Consider the following 17,658-nt stretch of genomic DNA (forward strand, 5'->3'; position numbering starts at 1 on the left):
CCTTCCTCCTTCCTCCTTCCTCCTTCCTCCTTCCTCCTTTCTTCTTCCTTCCTTCTCCTCCTCTTCCTCCTCCTTTTCTTTCCAGGGCTGGAATTAAAGGCATGTGCCACCACTTCTTGTCAGTATTCACTTCTGCAAAGAGACTGTGTTTATTGACTGCATCTCTTAGTCATGAAGTGTATTGAATTCAGGACATTCAATGTCATCTGCAGATAAAAATTGTCATTGGTAAAACGTGTATCTGCAATAGAATGGCCCCCTGAGATCCTGCCTGCAGGCTCAGTTTTCACCAGGCATGTAGTGAGCCTGTGTGTAATTGGAGCAAAACCTGTATCCTGGAGTACATGACACCTGTTTCCACAGCGTCACAACATAGTTTTCAAAATTCTAAATTAAATGGATCTGGTCTGTACTTATTTTTGGTAACCTGCCTCGTCTCCAACATAAGGGTTATGACTGTATTTCTTTTCATTGGACTTGAGCCTTTCGTTCACCACTTATGGGATGTTGTTGCCTTCTCTTCATGTTTAAAGAAACACTGGGTGTTATTATTGCCATTATTATTGTTGTTGTTGTTTATTCTGGGTATTTGGAGCAAAGCACCTTGCTTTCTGTGGTGACTCTTGTGGCTTTCTCATTGCACTTGAGTTAGTTTTCAATGTGTAATTACTGCCAAACAAGTTAATTGCTTTATAAGTGTCCAGAATTTCTTGCTTTAATTTTGCTTTCATTTCCCAACCTTCATCATACATTAACTGCTCAACATAAACACAGATGATTGTTAATGAATGCCTAATGCCATATTCATTAGAAAATCAGGTTAATGACTGACGACAAATATCCCAGTACTTCAGTTTTTCAAGTCTCTCTGCCACCTTCAGCTTGTGGATTACAATAACCGTTGTATTTGAAAAGAAATTCTACCTGCTTTAGAAGATTTAGGGAGAAGCTTTTCTAAAGAGTTGATAGTTAATCCTAATCTCTGCTTCTTTTCTCTGTTAGATACCTCTAAAGTTGTCAAATGGTAGATATCAAATATACACAGTCATTTGCATGTTAGCTATACCTCAACAACATGGTCCACATTTTGGAAAGTACAAACCGCAGGACTGCTGTGTACAAGTGTTCATGTGCTGCACTGGGCACCTTGGAGACAATGGTTTCCCCAATACAGTTTCTCTGAATGATGCTACTCACTGAGCCCCTGGCCATGGGCATAGCTTGAACAGTGGTACTAAGAAATCTCCATTGAAATCAATGTACTGAGCAGGGTACTAAGGGTCCCACCCACTTCAGACAAAGGTTACCTAGTTGGAAAACCCCAGACTAAATGTGTGATTGAATGATTGCAGAGATTTCACCGAGGAAGGAAACTGAGATGTGGGCTTGGCAAGGCTTGACCTGATGGTCTGCATCTTTAACCTGGAGTCTCTCCTTCCTGCACCTATGAGATGGTTTTCCAGGTCAAACCAGACACCCAGGGTTTGAAGGCTGTGTATGTGTCCTGGTGACTCAACAGAGGGTTACATAGTCAGCGATCTTGGGCTGTTTACTTTGTGGTGCAATCTGAAGTAGCTTCTTTACCCAGCATGCCAATGGTGAGAGTTTAGGATTCCTTCCTGCTCCAAATTCCAACTCCATTGGGGAGCCCAGAGGGGATTTCCTGCATCCTTTAGTCCTTTTGCTGTATGTTTCTCATGTACAGAACTGATACCAGGTTACCATGTAAAGATGTGTTTGCTTGACTTTATGGGGTCATGCTCATGCTTATACTCATGGTATATCTAATATAACTAAATATTAATCATATATTTATAATTACACAAAATATAATTATATTATGAATATAACACATTCATTACAATTTATATATCTGTATATTATATTTATATAAATGTATGTACAAATACAAATACAAATATATAAAATAATGAATTATTATATGTTTATGATCCTAACTTTCAGGCTCTGAAAATCAGTTTACTCACCCGTATATTTAATCTGGATTCCAGGAGTTTTATTATTTTTCTGTTGACTTAATTTTAGACTTTTATTTATCATGTCCTTCAGTCTTGGTTCTGGATTTCAGGAGGACCATCCTTTCCTCTTCGGTTTTCATTGAGTGGGAAGTCTGTTTTCCAAGTCCACATCATCTCCCACATGTGAATCTGTACAAGCCTGGCTTCCTCCTGTAGAACACTCCACTTACCTGCTTTCCCTGCATGAGTCTTTATAACTCTCTCTGTTATAGTTCTGCTCACTTGGAGCTGGGGAGATGCTTAGCTGTCAAGAGAACTTGCTAGTCCTGCTGAGGACCCGGGTGTAACTCCTAACTCTCACACAAAGCAGCTTATAACTATCTCTGTCTCCAGTTCCAGGGAATCGGATACCTTCTTCTTGACTCTGTGGGCACTTGCATGTTCATGGTCCATGTGCATACACTCAAGTGCATACATCATCACATAAAATTATGTCAATAAATAAAATCTTTAAATCCTGATGAAGAGCAGAAGCACCACTGTTTTTCAGATGTGTACCTGTGTCCTAGCCTTGAGCTTCTTGTGGCTTTAGTCTTTCAAAGTACCGAGACTGAGTTTAGCAAATGTTGCATAATAAGTCAAGGGCCCTTGTACACTGTGACTAACAGAAATGAAAACCATCAAATTGAAAACAAGAAGCCAATCCTGAGATAATCTTATTAAGAGTTGACATTTTATATAAAATGTCAAGGTTCTCTCTCATTGTCAGATCCTCAGCAAACCTTCTCTGACTGCCGCGAGCAGTCATATTAAATGCACAGCATTTGCTTTGAGCAGGTTTCTGCCATGTTAATTCCGTATGACATACAGTTCCAAATTAATGACGTCTACCAAGCAGTATTCATTTCTTATTAGTGTTCTTGGGTATGCGGGTTGGCTTTGGATGGTTCAGTTTGGGATGGCTGAAGACTATTTGACACACATCAAAAGCATATGGCAAAGGGCATACCGATTTAACTCTATCCTGTTAAACCTCAAGAGGCATTTATTACCATATAATACACCAGCATCAAAATTTTAAATTCATTCATGATGTCTTGTTTGTCTTTTAATTTTTTTTAACTTCCTACATTTGACTTCATCTCGACTCTTAACAGTGGCAACTACATTTAGAGTTTGCCATAGTTTCCATGGTACTAGGCTAGTGCTCTGGGCATTATCAGAGACTCAGTGTAAACAGCCAATGTTAGAGTGGGTTAACTTCTGGGCTACTTATAGCTCATCTCTCAGTGATGAAACGTGTGATGCTAAATAAATGCCTTGTCTCTTCTCTTCCAGAAGTCCTTTTGCTATATTCCCATTGTGAGCAGTGTGACCCTGTGGGAGAGAGGCTCACCTAATACAAGTGTGAGTAAGCAGAATTCTATTGCCTAAGACTGCATCTGTACTGTCCTCTCTTTGTGTTCCAAAGCTCAACACGACATTTAGTCCTTCATACTTTGGAAATTACAACTGTAAAATATTTGTGTCTTAAATTCCCAACTAAGAAGGATGTTATATTTCCTATAGACCCTTGAATCTGTCTGAGAATCGTGCGATCTCTGTGTTCTTTGAGGATATAGATATGTGCACCAAGGAAAGACTTATTTGATTCGCAAGGACAGAAATGTGTGCTAGGTGCCTTTTCACTCCTTGTTATGTGTCACAACATAGAGGGTCTAGCATGATAATTTTTGTCTTACAATATATAAAAGTAAGTAGTTTCATACAGAAAAACCTGAACACTGAAGAATGTTAATATTCTGTGTGGCCTCTTATCAGGCTGCTCTTTATTCCTTGGTTGCAAATAGCCCACTCATGGAAGGCCTTGAATGCCTGTCCCTGTGATGTGAATTTGTGGTTCTCTAAGTGACTACAATATGTGCCCAGAGATGGTGACCATCACTGGAGGGCCAGCCCCATTGTCATGGAGCCATGGTAGCATCCCAGATTCAGATCTATACAAAGTTTGTTTTCAAGAGCAGGACTGGAAAAAAAGAAGGAACCTTTTGTACTGAACATGTCTCTATGTCCTTATTTGCCATGAAGGGGATCCCAATGTCTCCTAAAGAGGGTCCTGGTGTCCAGGAATACTGATGGAGCCACTAGGTCCCAGGTAGACGAAGGGGTTTGGGCAGGGGTGATTCTAAGATAGTTTATCTTCTAATCTTCCATTTACAAAATAGTCACTTCAGGCTAGTTAGAGCTACAGGGTGAGACCCTGTCACAGACAAACAGACAGCCCACCCAGCAACAACCAGATCACCAACCAATAGGACAAAGAATATTTTGAAGAAGAAAAACAAAGTCAAACACCAGCAAAAGTTTGTGACTGGGTTTGCCCTAAGTAGGTTTCAGTGACTGGAAATAGAACTGCAGTAAGCAACCAGAGTTATCAACTCACGTTCTACGAGTAAAGAAAAAGGCCAGCATAGAGAAGATGAAAACGTGGCCTACTTAAAACATACAAACAAAAACCGTGACCCGATTTTCTGCTGAATCTTTCTGCAGTGGAGCAGGGGGTGGGGGTGGGGGGCTGAGTCTAAATAAGGCATCTGCAGTGCTCGGTTTCTGTAGTTAGTTGTTTTTCCACTAGGACTTAAGCCATTGGCCTCCTAATAATCCATTCAGCTAATGGAGTATGTGACTCACAGGTGTAGGGAAGGGGAAGGAGGGGAGATGAATAGAACTTCTTTATTGAGGCCATTCCATTAGTGTACCAAGACCCCTGGAAGGCAAAATTCCTAAAGGTGGACCACGAGTCTTTCCACTTGGAGAGGCATGGTACACAGTATAGTCGTGTGTCCCTCAAGCCTGCCAACAACTGACTCCTCCTTCTCTCTCTGGCTTTCAGTGAGTGTGTATGGGGGTAGTGGAGTCCTGTCTGAGGCCAGGGTCTTCGTGTTTCCTGGGTTCTCTTTCAGCTGTGCCCACTCCTTCTTTCTGTTCTTTTTTTCTTCCATCTGGGTGTGGTTTTGTGCTTTGGAGGAATCACAGAGACAGGAATAAAACTCTAAAGATGTCTCTTAAAAAAAACCACTTATGTTGTCATAGTTGATATCATATACTATATTCTAACTACTGAGTGCTTTATTCCCTATTATATATCTTATTTGGGGTATTCTGTACCCTATATCAAATATTGTATAGCATGTAGCATATATTAAACAACATATATCAAATATGGGGCACTATCATATTACCTGTGGATACCCTCTGTCTGATTCCTGCATCTGAATGCAGACACTTCAGTAGCATGCTTTTTATATTGTGTTGGTTGACCACCAAGAAAATGGTCAAATGGCTGTTATAAAGTCAGCAGTAAATAAAAAGAAAACTTTGCATTGTTGGAAATTCGTGTCAGGAGTCAGAACAGATATCAATGTGTATTTTCTATTAGAACATGATAAGAACCCCCCCCATTTTTCTTTTCTTTTTTTTTTTAAAGGCTGTACCTATGCCAATAAGCACACAACTCTTTTTTTTTTTCATTTTTATTTATTTATTATACGTAAGTACACTGTAGCTGTCTTCAGACACTCCAGAAGAGGGCGCCAGATCTCGTTTCGGATGGTTGTGAGCCACCATGTGGTTGCTGGGATTTGAACTCTGGACCTTTGGAAGAGCAGTCGGGTGCTCTTACCCACTGAGCCATCTCCCCAGCCCTCCATTTTTCAATTAAAATTCAAAAATTCCTATTGTTCCCAAAGAGCCTGCCAAGAAGGTCTGTAACTGTGGCTGAACTGTATAAAAACACTTAATGCCAGAAATTGTTATGAAGAGAAAGAGAAAAATATGTAGCTCATCCTTACTTAAAAAGGAAACAAATTATAGACCATTAAAATTTATAAAATATATTAAATAGAGTGCTAGCAAATTCAAATTTGGCCATCTATAAAATAAAAATACAACATAACTAATTAGGATTAATTCTAATGATGAAAGAATAGTTTAATATAAAAAATAAAATTTCAAACTACATATAAACAACAAAACAAATGAACTAAAAATTTCCCGTTCCTATGGACACTTTCTAGTTTAACACTAATTCATAGGAGAAAAACTTGTTTAGAAAACCGGAAATAAAAGAAATTTTTTTATTTCAAAAGTTTTTCATACAAACATTTTGATATATACATGTATTTTGATTGTATTTTCCTCCCCAACTCCCCCATTTCCATTTCTTCTCTACCTCCATACAAACCCAACTTCATCTTCCCTTACTCTCCTATGCCTCTCAAAAAACCAACCCCTCTCAAAAAAAAAAAAAAAAAAAAAAAAAAAAAAAAACAACCCAGGAAAATGAAAGGAAGAGAACACACATCCACACACTCACACACCACCGCCACCAGCAAGAACAATAGCAACAACAACTACCCCACAAAAAACCCGTAGAGTCCATTTTATGTTGGTCAATTACTCCTGGGCAGGAAGCCTGCTCTGGAGTATGGTTGATTTACCCAGTGACATTGCATTGGAGGAAACATTTCTTTCCCAGCAGATAGCTTCTTGGTTAGGGGTCCACTTGTGTCCACTTCCCTTCTTGGTGCTAGGATTTAGTCTGCGTGTGAACCTGTGCAGGGCCTGTGCTGTGCCTTCACAGTCTCTCTGGGTCCTATGTGTATCAGCCCTGTTGTGTCTGGAAGATACAGTTTCCTTGGAGTCATCCACCACCTTATAAAGCTGTAGAGAACCCGGAACCTTTGTCTAGTGCAGAATCACTCCGGAGAACATTTAACAATGTAACACAGTGCAGCTGCAAACCGCTGTGACTCAGTAGTCCTCAACCAGCATATGAAATTAAAGTTGGCAAAGATGGATGGAAGCTGACTTCCTGAGGCGTGGTTTTTGTGAAGGGTCACTAAAAAGACACAAGTGTCCATCCGCAGGAGAACGGCTTAATTCAGTGTGGAATATTTAAATAATGGAATGTTAACAGCTGGTTTGAAGCAACAAGTGGAAGCCATTCCTACACCATGTCAAGAGGGGGAGGAAGAGAAGTGTCCTACTGTAGCACAGAAGGAGACTGTTGACTTTGCGGTTTTCAGTGTCTCTCTGTGCCAGAATATAAACTCCATGAGGGAAGGCCAAGTGCACCTTACTTTCCATGTATCCCCAGTTCTGGCACGCAGTAAACACTCGGCATTTACTGAGTAAGTATGTGGGTGAGCAGGGCACTTTCCACATGATGGAAATGCTCTAAAGAGCATCAGCCCAGTCACTGCTTTTCCATCACCCCATGGCCGAGCTTCTGGAGCAAACTTGCTTTGACCTGGAAGTCCCCGCATCTGCCCTGTGTGGCTGAATGAAGTCAGAGAAACAAGTGTGTGTTGTTTTATATGATAACTGTGTCCATGGAGGGATACATTTATACACTTTAGTATTTTCTTTCCAGTTTAAAGATATCTGAGACACAGAAAACAGAAACAGATGGTGGTAAAAATACATTCTGGGTCAGAACTGGATTGAAGGACTTAGTGAGTTTCCACAACCACAAAAGCATCATATTCCGCTCAAGTCACCAGCAGGGTTCAGTTTCACTAACAGTTAAGTTCAAAGATTTAACTGTTATCCTGGCCCCAAAGCCATCCATGAACAACTTGTTTAAGTGAACAACTTAAACATGTATGAAATATTGGAAGGATAGCTGTTTTATTTACTATTGAAAATAAATAAGTTTGAAAAAATGTTCTGTAATCTTAAGAAAATGATGTGGAACTGGAAGAGATGGCTCAGTGGTTGAGAGCACTTCCTGTTCCTCCAAAGGACAGGGGTTCAGTTCCCAGCACCCACATTTTAGCGGACACTGTCTCTAACTCCTGCTTTTGAGATTTCAGCGCCCTCTTCTGGCCACCAAAGGCACTGCATGTAAACGGTGAGCAGATACACAAGCAGATTTTAAAAAAGAAATGTTTTATGTAAGAGTTATTGTTAATGGTGACTGTGAAGTTGTAGTTTTATTAGTCTCCTTTACTAAATTCCAAATATTGCAGCAAGTCTCTTGACAGCCTATCTGATGCCATCATTCTATTACCCTCTGAAGAGGGGGAGGAAGAGAAGTGGACTGAAGCACAGATGACTGTTGACTTAGCGGTTTTCCTCAACTGATCAATTCAACGAGTATTTGTTCAGTGTCTCTCTGTGCCAGAATATAAACTCCATGAGGAAGGCCAAGTGCACCTTACTTTCGATGTATCCCCAGTTCCGGCACGCAGTAAACACTAGGCATTTACCGAGTAATTATGTGAGTGAGCAGACACTTTCCACATGATGGAAATGCTCTAAAGAGCATCAGCCCAGCCACTGCTTTTCCATCACCCCATGGCCGAGCTCCTGGAGCAAACTTGCTTCGACCTGGAAGCTCCCGCATCTGCACTGTGCACACCTCTGCCTCAGCCACAAATTCTTTCTCTCCCTAGTCTTGGCTCTCAGGCTGGATGGGACTTGCTCGGTTAGAATTTGGAACCAGCCTTGGTTGTTGGTCCTTCCTGGGGCCTGGCTATCAGGAGGGGAACTCTCTAGGCACCTCCTAGGGAGCTGTCCACAGCACCACTCTCCAGGGCTTGCATTGCCTTTCAACACTGGAGACTTTCCCAACAGCGTAGCACCGGGACAGTATTAGTATTCATGGGAAAACATATTGGTTTCTGGAATGTGTGTTTCCAAGTGGTTCCACATGTCAGATAATTGCCCAACCTATGACCAACATGAAATAGATACTTTTAAATTGTGTGACATTTAAGTCTTATAGACAAGCTGTGGGTTAGCAAGGTGAAGGTTCAGGAGAGGTGACTAGCAACAGTTAAGCACTGGGCAAACACACGCTTTTCCACAGCTGGTTTGTAAGTGGACATTGGAAAGTGAGCTGTGCTGTGGGTATTCTGAGGACTGTAAGGAATCACCTATTGAGCAGATCATGTGCTAGAGAGGAGAGCCACTTTCCCAGCAGATAGGCAGATGGGGAGTGTGAGGCACTTTAGCATCTTTTATAAGAAAGTAATTTGAGGAGCGGCAAGTCTTCCTCTCAGTGTGACCTGGTGCTAAGCTCATACTGTGTGTCTCCTGTGACCTCATAAAGGGATTAATTCCTACTGTGGCTGAGGTGGCCGGAGGACACCTTTATTAGATGTTAACGAGTGGTTCCGAAGATGTTTAGAAATACTGGGCTTTTCCGATATCTGATGTAAGAATAAAAAGAGAAAGGGAGAAAGACACCCGCACTTTGGTGAAATGGTTAATAATGAGCTTAGGCAAAAGCTGGCAAATCTGTCATACAGAAACAATGTGGGGGCTGGGGGAGGTCCTGCTAGTGATGCCCCCTTCTCCTCTGTCCAGGATGGTAGCATATAGAGCTGAGACGTATTACTTGCCTGAAGAGCAAACATTCTGCCAGTTGTGCCATGGCAGAGACTGCAAACTCGAGTGCCTGGCCCCGAGCAGCAGGACCGGAAGATGTGACATCCCACGGTGGAGAAAGTGGAGGGAGCAGGCAGCAGGAGACCACTGTTGTTAGAGCTTCGGGATCAGTATTGCTTTTGGTTTCTGTACTGGCTGGTTTTTTGTGTCAATTTGACTCAGGCTGGAGTTATCACAGAGAAAGGAGCTTCAGTTGGGGAAGTGCCTCCATGAGATCCAGCTGTGGGGCATTTTCTCAATTTGTGATCAAGTGAGGAGGCCCCTTGTGGGTGGGACCATCCCTGGGCTGGTAGTCTTAGGTTCTATAAGAAGCAAGCTGAGGAGGCCAGGGGAAGCAAGCCAGTAAGTAACATCCCTCCATGGCCTCTGCATCAGCTCCTGCTTCCTGACCTTTTTGAGTTCCAGTCCTGACTTCCTGTGGTGATAAACAGCAGTGTGGAAGTGTAAGCTGAATAAATCCTTTCCTTCCCAACTTGCTTCTTGGTCATGATGTTTGTACAGGAATAGAAACCCTGAATAAGACAGTTTCACACACACACACACACACACACACACACACACACACACACACATGCGCGCGCTTAAATGGATTTGTAAGGTGTTTTAAAAATCTTATGATAAGCAAGGTTGTTGTTGTTGTTGTTTGAGACAGGGTTTCTCTGTATAGTCCTGGCTGTCCTGGAACTCACTCTGTAGACCAGGTTGGCCTCGAACTCAGAAATTTGCCTGCCTCTGCCTCCCAAGTGCTGGGATTAAAGGTGTGTGCCACCATGTCTGGCTTTTTTTTTTTTTTTTTTTTTGGATGATGAGCGAGTTTTATGGAGTAGAATATATACCAGGCATTCCTTTAGGTGTAGGGCAACAAACAAAACAAAGGATTCTCATTTCACGGAGCCTTCAATCCAGTATGGAAATTGGGAAATAAAGAATTGTACTAAGTAGCAGAGAGGAAAAGCAGGAGAAAAGAATAAGATCTCTTACCAGTTGGCAGCTTATTAGATAGGGTTCCCGTTTGAACAAGGGGCTGTGGACATGACTCAGCTGGTAACGCTCTTGCTCTGCACAAGCCTGAGAATCTGCACTTAGCTCTCTAGTGGGCACATAAAAAGCTGGGCGCCGTGGTCTACACCTGCCATCCCAGCGCCGGGAAGGACGGTAGAGGCAGGAGGCGCTCCTTGGTCTTGTTGACCATCCAGCCAAGCTAAATTACTGAGCTATAGGATCAGTTGGAGGTCGTATCTCTGAACATGATGTAGAGAGCAATGGAGGGAGCCACTCAGTAGTCTTCCACAGACACATGCCTACATGTGAGCAAATGCAGCCCCATACACAGAAAAGACTGAAGGAAACATACGGAGCAGGTCACAGCATTATAGGGAGAGCCAGGAAATCAGAGCCAGGGTGGGATTCTGGGAGAAAAGCTCTAACAGCAGTGATCTCATGCTGCCTGCTCCCAACACTTCCTCCACGTGGGCTATCTCAGCTTCTGGCGATCTCAGCTTCCAGTCCTGCTGCTCTGCCAGGTACTTGGGTTTGCAGTCTCTGCCATAGTACAGAAGGCAGAAACATACAAGGAACTTCCTATGTTTTCTCATGTGTAATTGGTTTTGTAAGTCGGTCTGCTAATGCCAATGTCTGGGCATGGGCCCTAGTCACTGCATAGATCTCATTTAAGATTCTGTGCTAAACATATCACAGAAATACAACAAATACAACAGACTTAAGGGTTGTGTCATCCATCAAGGAGCAATCTGAACACAAATAAAACAACTTCATTTTAATCCCTTTACATGAAAGTAGTAAAATATGAATAAATTTAGCTAAAGGAATGAAATGTTGGAACTTTGGAAAGTATCTACCAATGCCACTTCGGGAACAGCCTAAACAAATGGGAAGCCTCACATGTTCATGGATCAAGAGGTTAAACAAGGCTTATACGACATTATCCAAAGTGGCCTATAAATTCAATGCATATCTATCAAAATATGGATGGGGATTTTTTTCCCCTCCCAAACCTTAAAATTCACATGAATTTCAAGAGATCCCTAAAAATCAAAACAACCTTGAGGGCAAAATGGAAACTTTAGAGACATTTCATGAAGTTTTATTGATTTCAAACTGAATCTGAAGGCACTATAATCAAAATAGAGTGGCATTGGCTTATAAGCAGACCTAAAACAAGGGACTAGCACTGACCCCGACCTAAACACAGGCGGCGGATGGATTTTCAAAAGGGGTGTTAAGACTCACTGAGGGGAAAGGAGAGTGTTTTAAATAAGTTGTTTTAGGCAAACTGGATACGTAGCTACAATAAAATGAAACTATACTTTTATCAGATACAAAACCCAACTCAAAATAGAAGACTTAAACATAACAGCCAAATATACGAAGCTTCTGGAAAGGAAGGAAATGCTCACGACCTTATGCTGGCTTCTCAAACATGAGGTCACGCAAACGGCCATGGAGGGAGTATGGGATGCTTCCAGTTCTCCTGGTCTTGACTTTTGGGAGAGAAAGATCCATTTCTTCTACTTTTGTTTGGCTTCTTCCCTGGGAGGGGAGACCCTACATCTTCAAATAGAGAACAGAATCATGTGTGGTAGAGCTGACAACATAACAATTAGCACACAGTCGAGTCTCAGTCCACACTTCTTGGTTTAGAAGAGGAAACCTGCAGCAGTTTTCTCTGCCTGGCTTGTCTCCAACCCAAACCTTGTCTAACTCAGTGATGGGAAGAGGAGCCTGGTCCTCCCTGGGCTCAGCTTCCTTTCCCCACAAGTCTGTCTCAGGAGTCCTCATACCCTGCTCTAGCAAGAGAGACTTAGAGTAGATGAAATAATCCCTCTGGCATGGTCGAGTTTCCAGATGAAGAGCCAGCCTGCCTCTATCTTTGGCTTAAAAGCCATCTTATAGTAAAGACAAACTGAGTTCATTCCGGATAATGATTAAACCTCTGTTTCTCAAGGATTGGGCTATGCCCCACCTGCAAGCTTAACTACCAATGGTTCTGTGTTGCCGGTTCCAGGAATGGCAAGCATGGCTTTGTTTCAGAAAGTTGTTTACAACTATCTCACAGCCCTACTTGTGTTTCAAAAGGTTATCTGACCACTTATGACTACCTTGTTATGGCTATGACTACCTTGTTATGTCCACCTTGCAACTACGTCTCTGATTCAAGAGGTCATCAGGACTAACTTGTTCATTCTGCTCCTGTAACTGTGCCTATTTCCCCACTAAATCCTTCATTTGCAACCCCACTTACCCTTGAGCTATAAAAGCCTTGTCTTTCTCATATTCAATGCTGAGTTCTTGAATCCCTCCTTAGGGGGAGGCAGCCTGTGTACATGAGTAAAAAAGATGGCTTTAATTAATCTCTTGCTGTAATTAATCTGGCTATGATAATCCGAGTTGTTGGTCTTTCTCCTTCCATCTTTTGGATTAACCTCACAGAACTGCTAACTTCTCTCCTCTGGACCAGGGGCTAGATCTGGCCCTAGGGATGGAAGCCTAGACTCTGCAGACTAGATTGATTCTTGATTCTTGTTTATTTTCAAGGAGTGATTGTGCATGCAAACACGTGTGTGAGGGCATCTGTCAGGCACCCCAGTTTGCATTCAGCTTATCGATGGTCTGGGATGGGTCCAGATTTTCCTTCTTCATGCAGAGCAGGAGAGGGTAAAAGAGGAAATTAATGTTGCATCTCTTTTGCTCAGGATAGTCCAGGTTACCCATAGTTCCATAATGATGACTGATACGATGGCCCTCTTTACCTGAAGTGTTTCTGAATTACCCAAGAAATATATGTGGCCCCCACATCCTTCTCAACTTAATAGGAAGATGACACCGAGTATCAACTGTGGTTGCACTTTTTGCATCTCTGCTTGAGACGTGGGAACACATTTGGGCTCTGACTGAAGGGTAGGACTATGGTTCAACAGGGTCCTTCGGTGTGACTTCTTGGAGGTAGAAGATGTAAAGTTTCCATGAGGAAATTTTCTTAATAATTGAGGTTCTGATGGCTGGGATGCTGGCCTGGTCTTCAGGACATCTTACCATGTGTGTAGGACCCGGAGTCAACACTCGATGGTCCAAGTGGGTATTCAATCTTCTTTCAGAAAAAAAGAAGATTTTTCTTCCCGCAAAAGCCGCAGCAGCAGAAACAACAGACGGAGTGCTGTTTCAGTCTGCTTCACGAGTCTTTTCAGCCATCCAGCCTGCACTGCAGGGGCTACGCTTTGGGTCCTGCTAGTTCCCGGCATCACAGACTGTTCTGCAATGACTTCGTGACTGGAAATCAAAGGCTCAAGTTACAGGTGACTTAGGAAGGCTACTATTGGCTGATGTCTTGGAGTACTTAATTAAATCTAGAAGCCTCCTTTCCCCACATGGACATGATGCTGATCAGAATACTTTAAAGCTTACAGAGTTGGGAGGAGAGGGATGAGTTTATATCAGTAGCCAGAGACAGTCTAGGGTCCAGGCTTTACAGATATCCAAAGGCCGATTCTCTGTACTATGGAGTTCTTTCTTTATTCTTAGTTACTGAGCAGTGGTATACTGAGATCGCTGGCACCTGTGTTCCAGTGGCCCTGGCTCTCGAGGATGGAAACTGAATAAGTAGTTGAGAATGTTGATTATAAAAACAGACTCAGCCGGGCAGTGGTGGCACATGCCTTTAATCCCAGCACTTGGGAAGCAGAGGCAGGTGGATTTCTGAGTTCAAGGCCAGCCTGGTCTACACAGAGAAACCCTGTCTCGAAACAACAACAACAGCCCAATAACAAACACACAAACAAACGAACAAACTAACCAGACTCGGAGACTAGACAGACCGAGTTCAAATGTTGTCCTTAACCAGTTTCTTCCTGGTGACTTTGGGAGAGATTATCTTAAGTCTGTATGCTTCCTCATCTGCAAAAACTTTGTCATGGAAAGATCAATTTCACAAGGGGCAGTGTGGAGCTCCGGTGAGTAAGATGTGACTCCAGCCATGTGCTCCCAAGGATGGCAGAGGCTGGCATTCCCTTATTTCATTAATACCTTCTTTATTTGGCTTCCGTGTTGTGGGGCTCGTCCCTTTTGGCCCCCATGATTGGAACATTGCTGTCTTTTGTTGTTTGCTTGGGAAGTAGCTAAGTCAGTCCTTCTGATAGTCTCTCCACATGGATCAGCAAACACTGTTTATTTTTTTTAATAGCATACAGATGGCCTGTAAGGCAAGATTAGCTTTTCTCTCAAATTGATTGATATATTGACTGGGGAAGGGTCTTGCTGAGAAACCCAGGTTTGCGTAGAACTTGTGTTTATTCTCTTGCTTCCTGAGTGCTAGGATTAAAAGTGTACACCACCATGCCTGCCTCAAAGTTTCCATTCAAAGAAGAAACGGAGATAAATTACACTCAGCCAAATTTCATAGTAACATTTTTTTGAAAAGATTTTTAATCTTGTTAGGCAAGTGAAATTTAGAACTTGAGTAAACAAACATTGATCATTCTTATACAACCAGGCGAGGATTGTCTAATAGAGGAGATGACACAGGACAATTTATTATAACAATTTAAAGGCTTTATTGCACATTAGATGGATGGATGGGTGAGCGCTGGTCTACCTGAGTAGCTTTTATTTGCCACGAATGGGTTACTTATAAAACAGGAGTGAGCACATCTCACGGAAGGATATATTTGGATCCACCACTCATCAGAAGTATAATGATTGTTTAACAATATTATGAAGGGCTGATGATGAGATGCAGGTGTTTAAACACACAGCGCCAATAGATTTGACACGGCATTCAGTTCAGGCGTATACATTTTAAAGGCTCTATTCACCCAGGGGGACAATAAAATGCCACACAATGGTAAGAGTGTTTGCTAAAAACATGAAGTGACTGGTTAATTTTTTTCAAATGGGCTATTATATTCAGCACTAACTGTTTCTTAACTTACTAGTCTTCATCTGTTATATATTTGGCAATGGAAAAAAAATCTATCAGCTATGTGGGGAAGCCTACCTCTCTGGAGCTCTTGGACCGTCTCTGAGGGTCGAGTGATGCTCCTTGTTTAGTTCGAAGTGAGTTGATCGCAAAGTGATGACCTGCTGCTTTGATAAGCATTTTTGGAGAAGATGCGGCCGAACCACTCGGTTCCTAGAAGAGGAAACTGAGGCTGGAATTTCTCAATTTACTCCAAGGACACTTGAACTTGTGGCGTCCCCTGAGGTTTTTTATTTTTTATTTTTATTTTTTAATTAGGATCTTCCCACTCTGGCATGCTGCCACCTGGCAAATGAAGGGCTTTATAGGAACTTCTGAGCACACAGGTTACACAGGTCTAGTTACCAGGCCTCACCAGCAAGGTTCTGTGTCGTTCAACCTAATTGGCTAGAACTGCCCATCTTTCAGCTCGGATTGGCTAGTGCGTTCTTTAGCATATCCATGCGTGTTAATACATCTTTGATTTACCTGGTACCAGTCGAGAAGGAGAGAAGAAGCCTATGTCTGCTAAATATGTTGTGTATTTTACATGCACATACCTTTATATAAATTATCAGCCTTATATTATACTCTAGACAACAATAGGCAACACCATGCAAAATTAAATATCTTTAAAGGGAAAATGTTGAAGATTTGTGCACCAGAAGCTTGCTATGGTGCCTGGAATACAGATCACTTAAATCACATAGAGCGAAGAATGAATGAATGAATGAAGGCTATGATTTAACATTGATCTAAGTCATTTTCAAAGTCCTGCTATTAGTTGCACTTTTGTATTTTCTAGGGTCAGGAATGCATTCACTTCCTTTGGCCATCACTCAGCATTGTCACCGACTGTATAATGAACACATTTACCTATGACAATATTTAAATTTCCCAGTGTTTTAGCATGTATACACATAGCTGTTACCATGGGATTTTGTTTTTAAGATTTGTTTTGTGTGTATGTGTATGTGTGTCTGTGCTTGTGTGTGTGTGCGTGTTTGTATGTGTTTCTGTCTGCCTGCCTGCCTTGCCTACCTCTCTGTCTGTCTGTCTGTCCTGGATGTAGGTGACCGTGGAGGCCAGAAGAGGGCAGTGAATCCCTTGGAGCAGGACTTACTGACCTTCATGAACTGCCCATGTGGATGCTAGGAACTGAACTCAGGTCCTCTGGAAGAACTGCAAGAGTTCTTAACCCCTGAGCCATCTCTCCAGCACAGCCCATCTTAGGTTATTTTTATTTTTAAGACCAGAAATGATGTTCTTGTAAAATGAATTGTTGATGTTATCACTGGAAGGTTAAAACAGCTAACGTGCCTTGATAGAGTGCTATGTGCTATGACCAGAGTACTCCCAAAGCCTGCTGCCCAGATCCAGGTCTTTCACACCGTGACTTTCAAATACTTCTGGGGTTTTCCTCTGTTTGTGAAATGTTCATGGCACTCAGATGCTTACATGGATGTTGATTTTAGCTCAGTGGCGATCTCTCATAGTGCTCTGGGGCCAGGTCTCATCACAGATAGGGCTTCATTTTATTCCATATAGTTTCTCAAGCATGCTTTCCTCGTGTTACAGGAGGGGAAAGTTGAATTCTAAAGCAGTTAAGCAGAGACATCCTCTTCATAGATTGAACATCCTCTCCATAGACATCCTTGGTTGTAGTTTACAGCCATACCTCAGTTATATGATCCCTTATTCATTGATCTACACAATTAAAAATATGTATGTGCATATAAAGTATGTATATATTTATATATTATTATGCTAATTATATTTTTAAATTAAAATAAATAAGTATATAGATATATTCATGCACATTAGTAATAATATAAGGTTGAGCCCACGAGATAAAAATTAACATTTATCAAGCAAATATCTATAGTTTTTACATGTAAAGAGATAACTGCATCAAGATTTATTTGGTGAAGCATTCTTTTTGGCTGTAAAAAAGTCAGAAACAACTTCCACACTTGTCAGTGAGGATCACTCTTACTACTGTATAATCCTGCATGCCTTTAATGAGTCAGGATGCTATGACCACGTGGGTGCATCTGTACGGAGAGGCAAGCTGTAGAGTATCAGAGTGTAGTGTAGCATTGTGTATCACAGTGTGATCACAGTGATGTGCAGGTGTGTATTCATAACGTTGATCTTTCTCTCTCTCTCTCTTTCTTTCTTTCTTTCTTTCTTTCTTTCTTTCTTTCTTTCTTTCTTTCTTTCTTCCTTCCTTCCTTCCTTCCTTCCTTCCTT

The 17,658-nt window shown here is 41.9% G+C and overlaps 1 protein-coding gene across 4 annotated transcripts in view; it reads left to right on the top strand.

Annotated features, from left to right (window-relative positions):
• C10H12orf42 (chromosome 10 C12orf42 homolog) overlaps positions 1 to 17,658 on the top strand; it is a 157,876-nt gene that overhangs the window by 53,897 nt on the left and 86,321 nt on the right. For 3 of the 4 annotated variants that reach the window (XM_021174791.2, XM_021174795.2, XM_021174792.1), the window contains exons 3-4: positions 3,318 to 3,386; positions 13,550 to 13,747. In XM_021174791.2, the coding sequence (XP_021030450.1) occupies positions 3,318 to 3,386; positions 13,550 to 13,747 (267 nt within the window). The remainder of the gene's footprint in view (positions 1 to 3,317; positions 3,387 to 13,549; positions 13,748 to 17,658) is intronic. The other variant, XM_021174793.2, reaches the window with a different exon arrangement.

This window comes from Mus caroli, chromosome 10 (genome assembly GCF_900094665.2).
Source record: "Mus caroli chromosome 10, CAROLI_EIJ_v1.1, whole genome shotgun sequence".
Classification (NCBI taxonomy): Eukaryota; Metazoa; Chordata; class Mammalia; order Rodentia; family Muridae; genus Mus; species Mus caroli.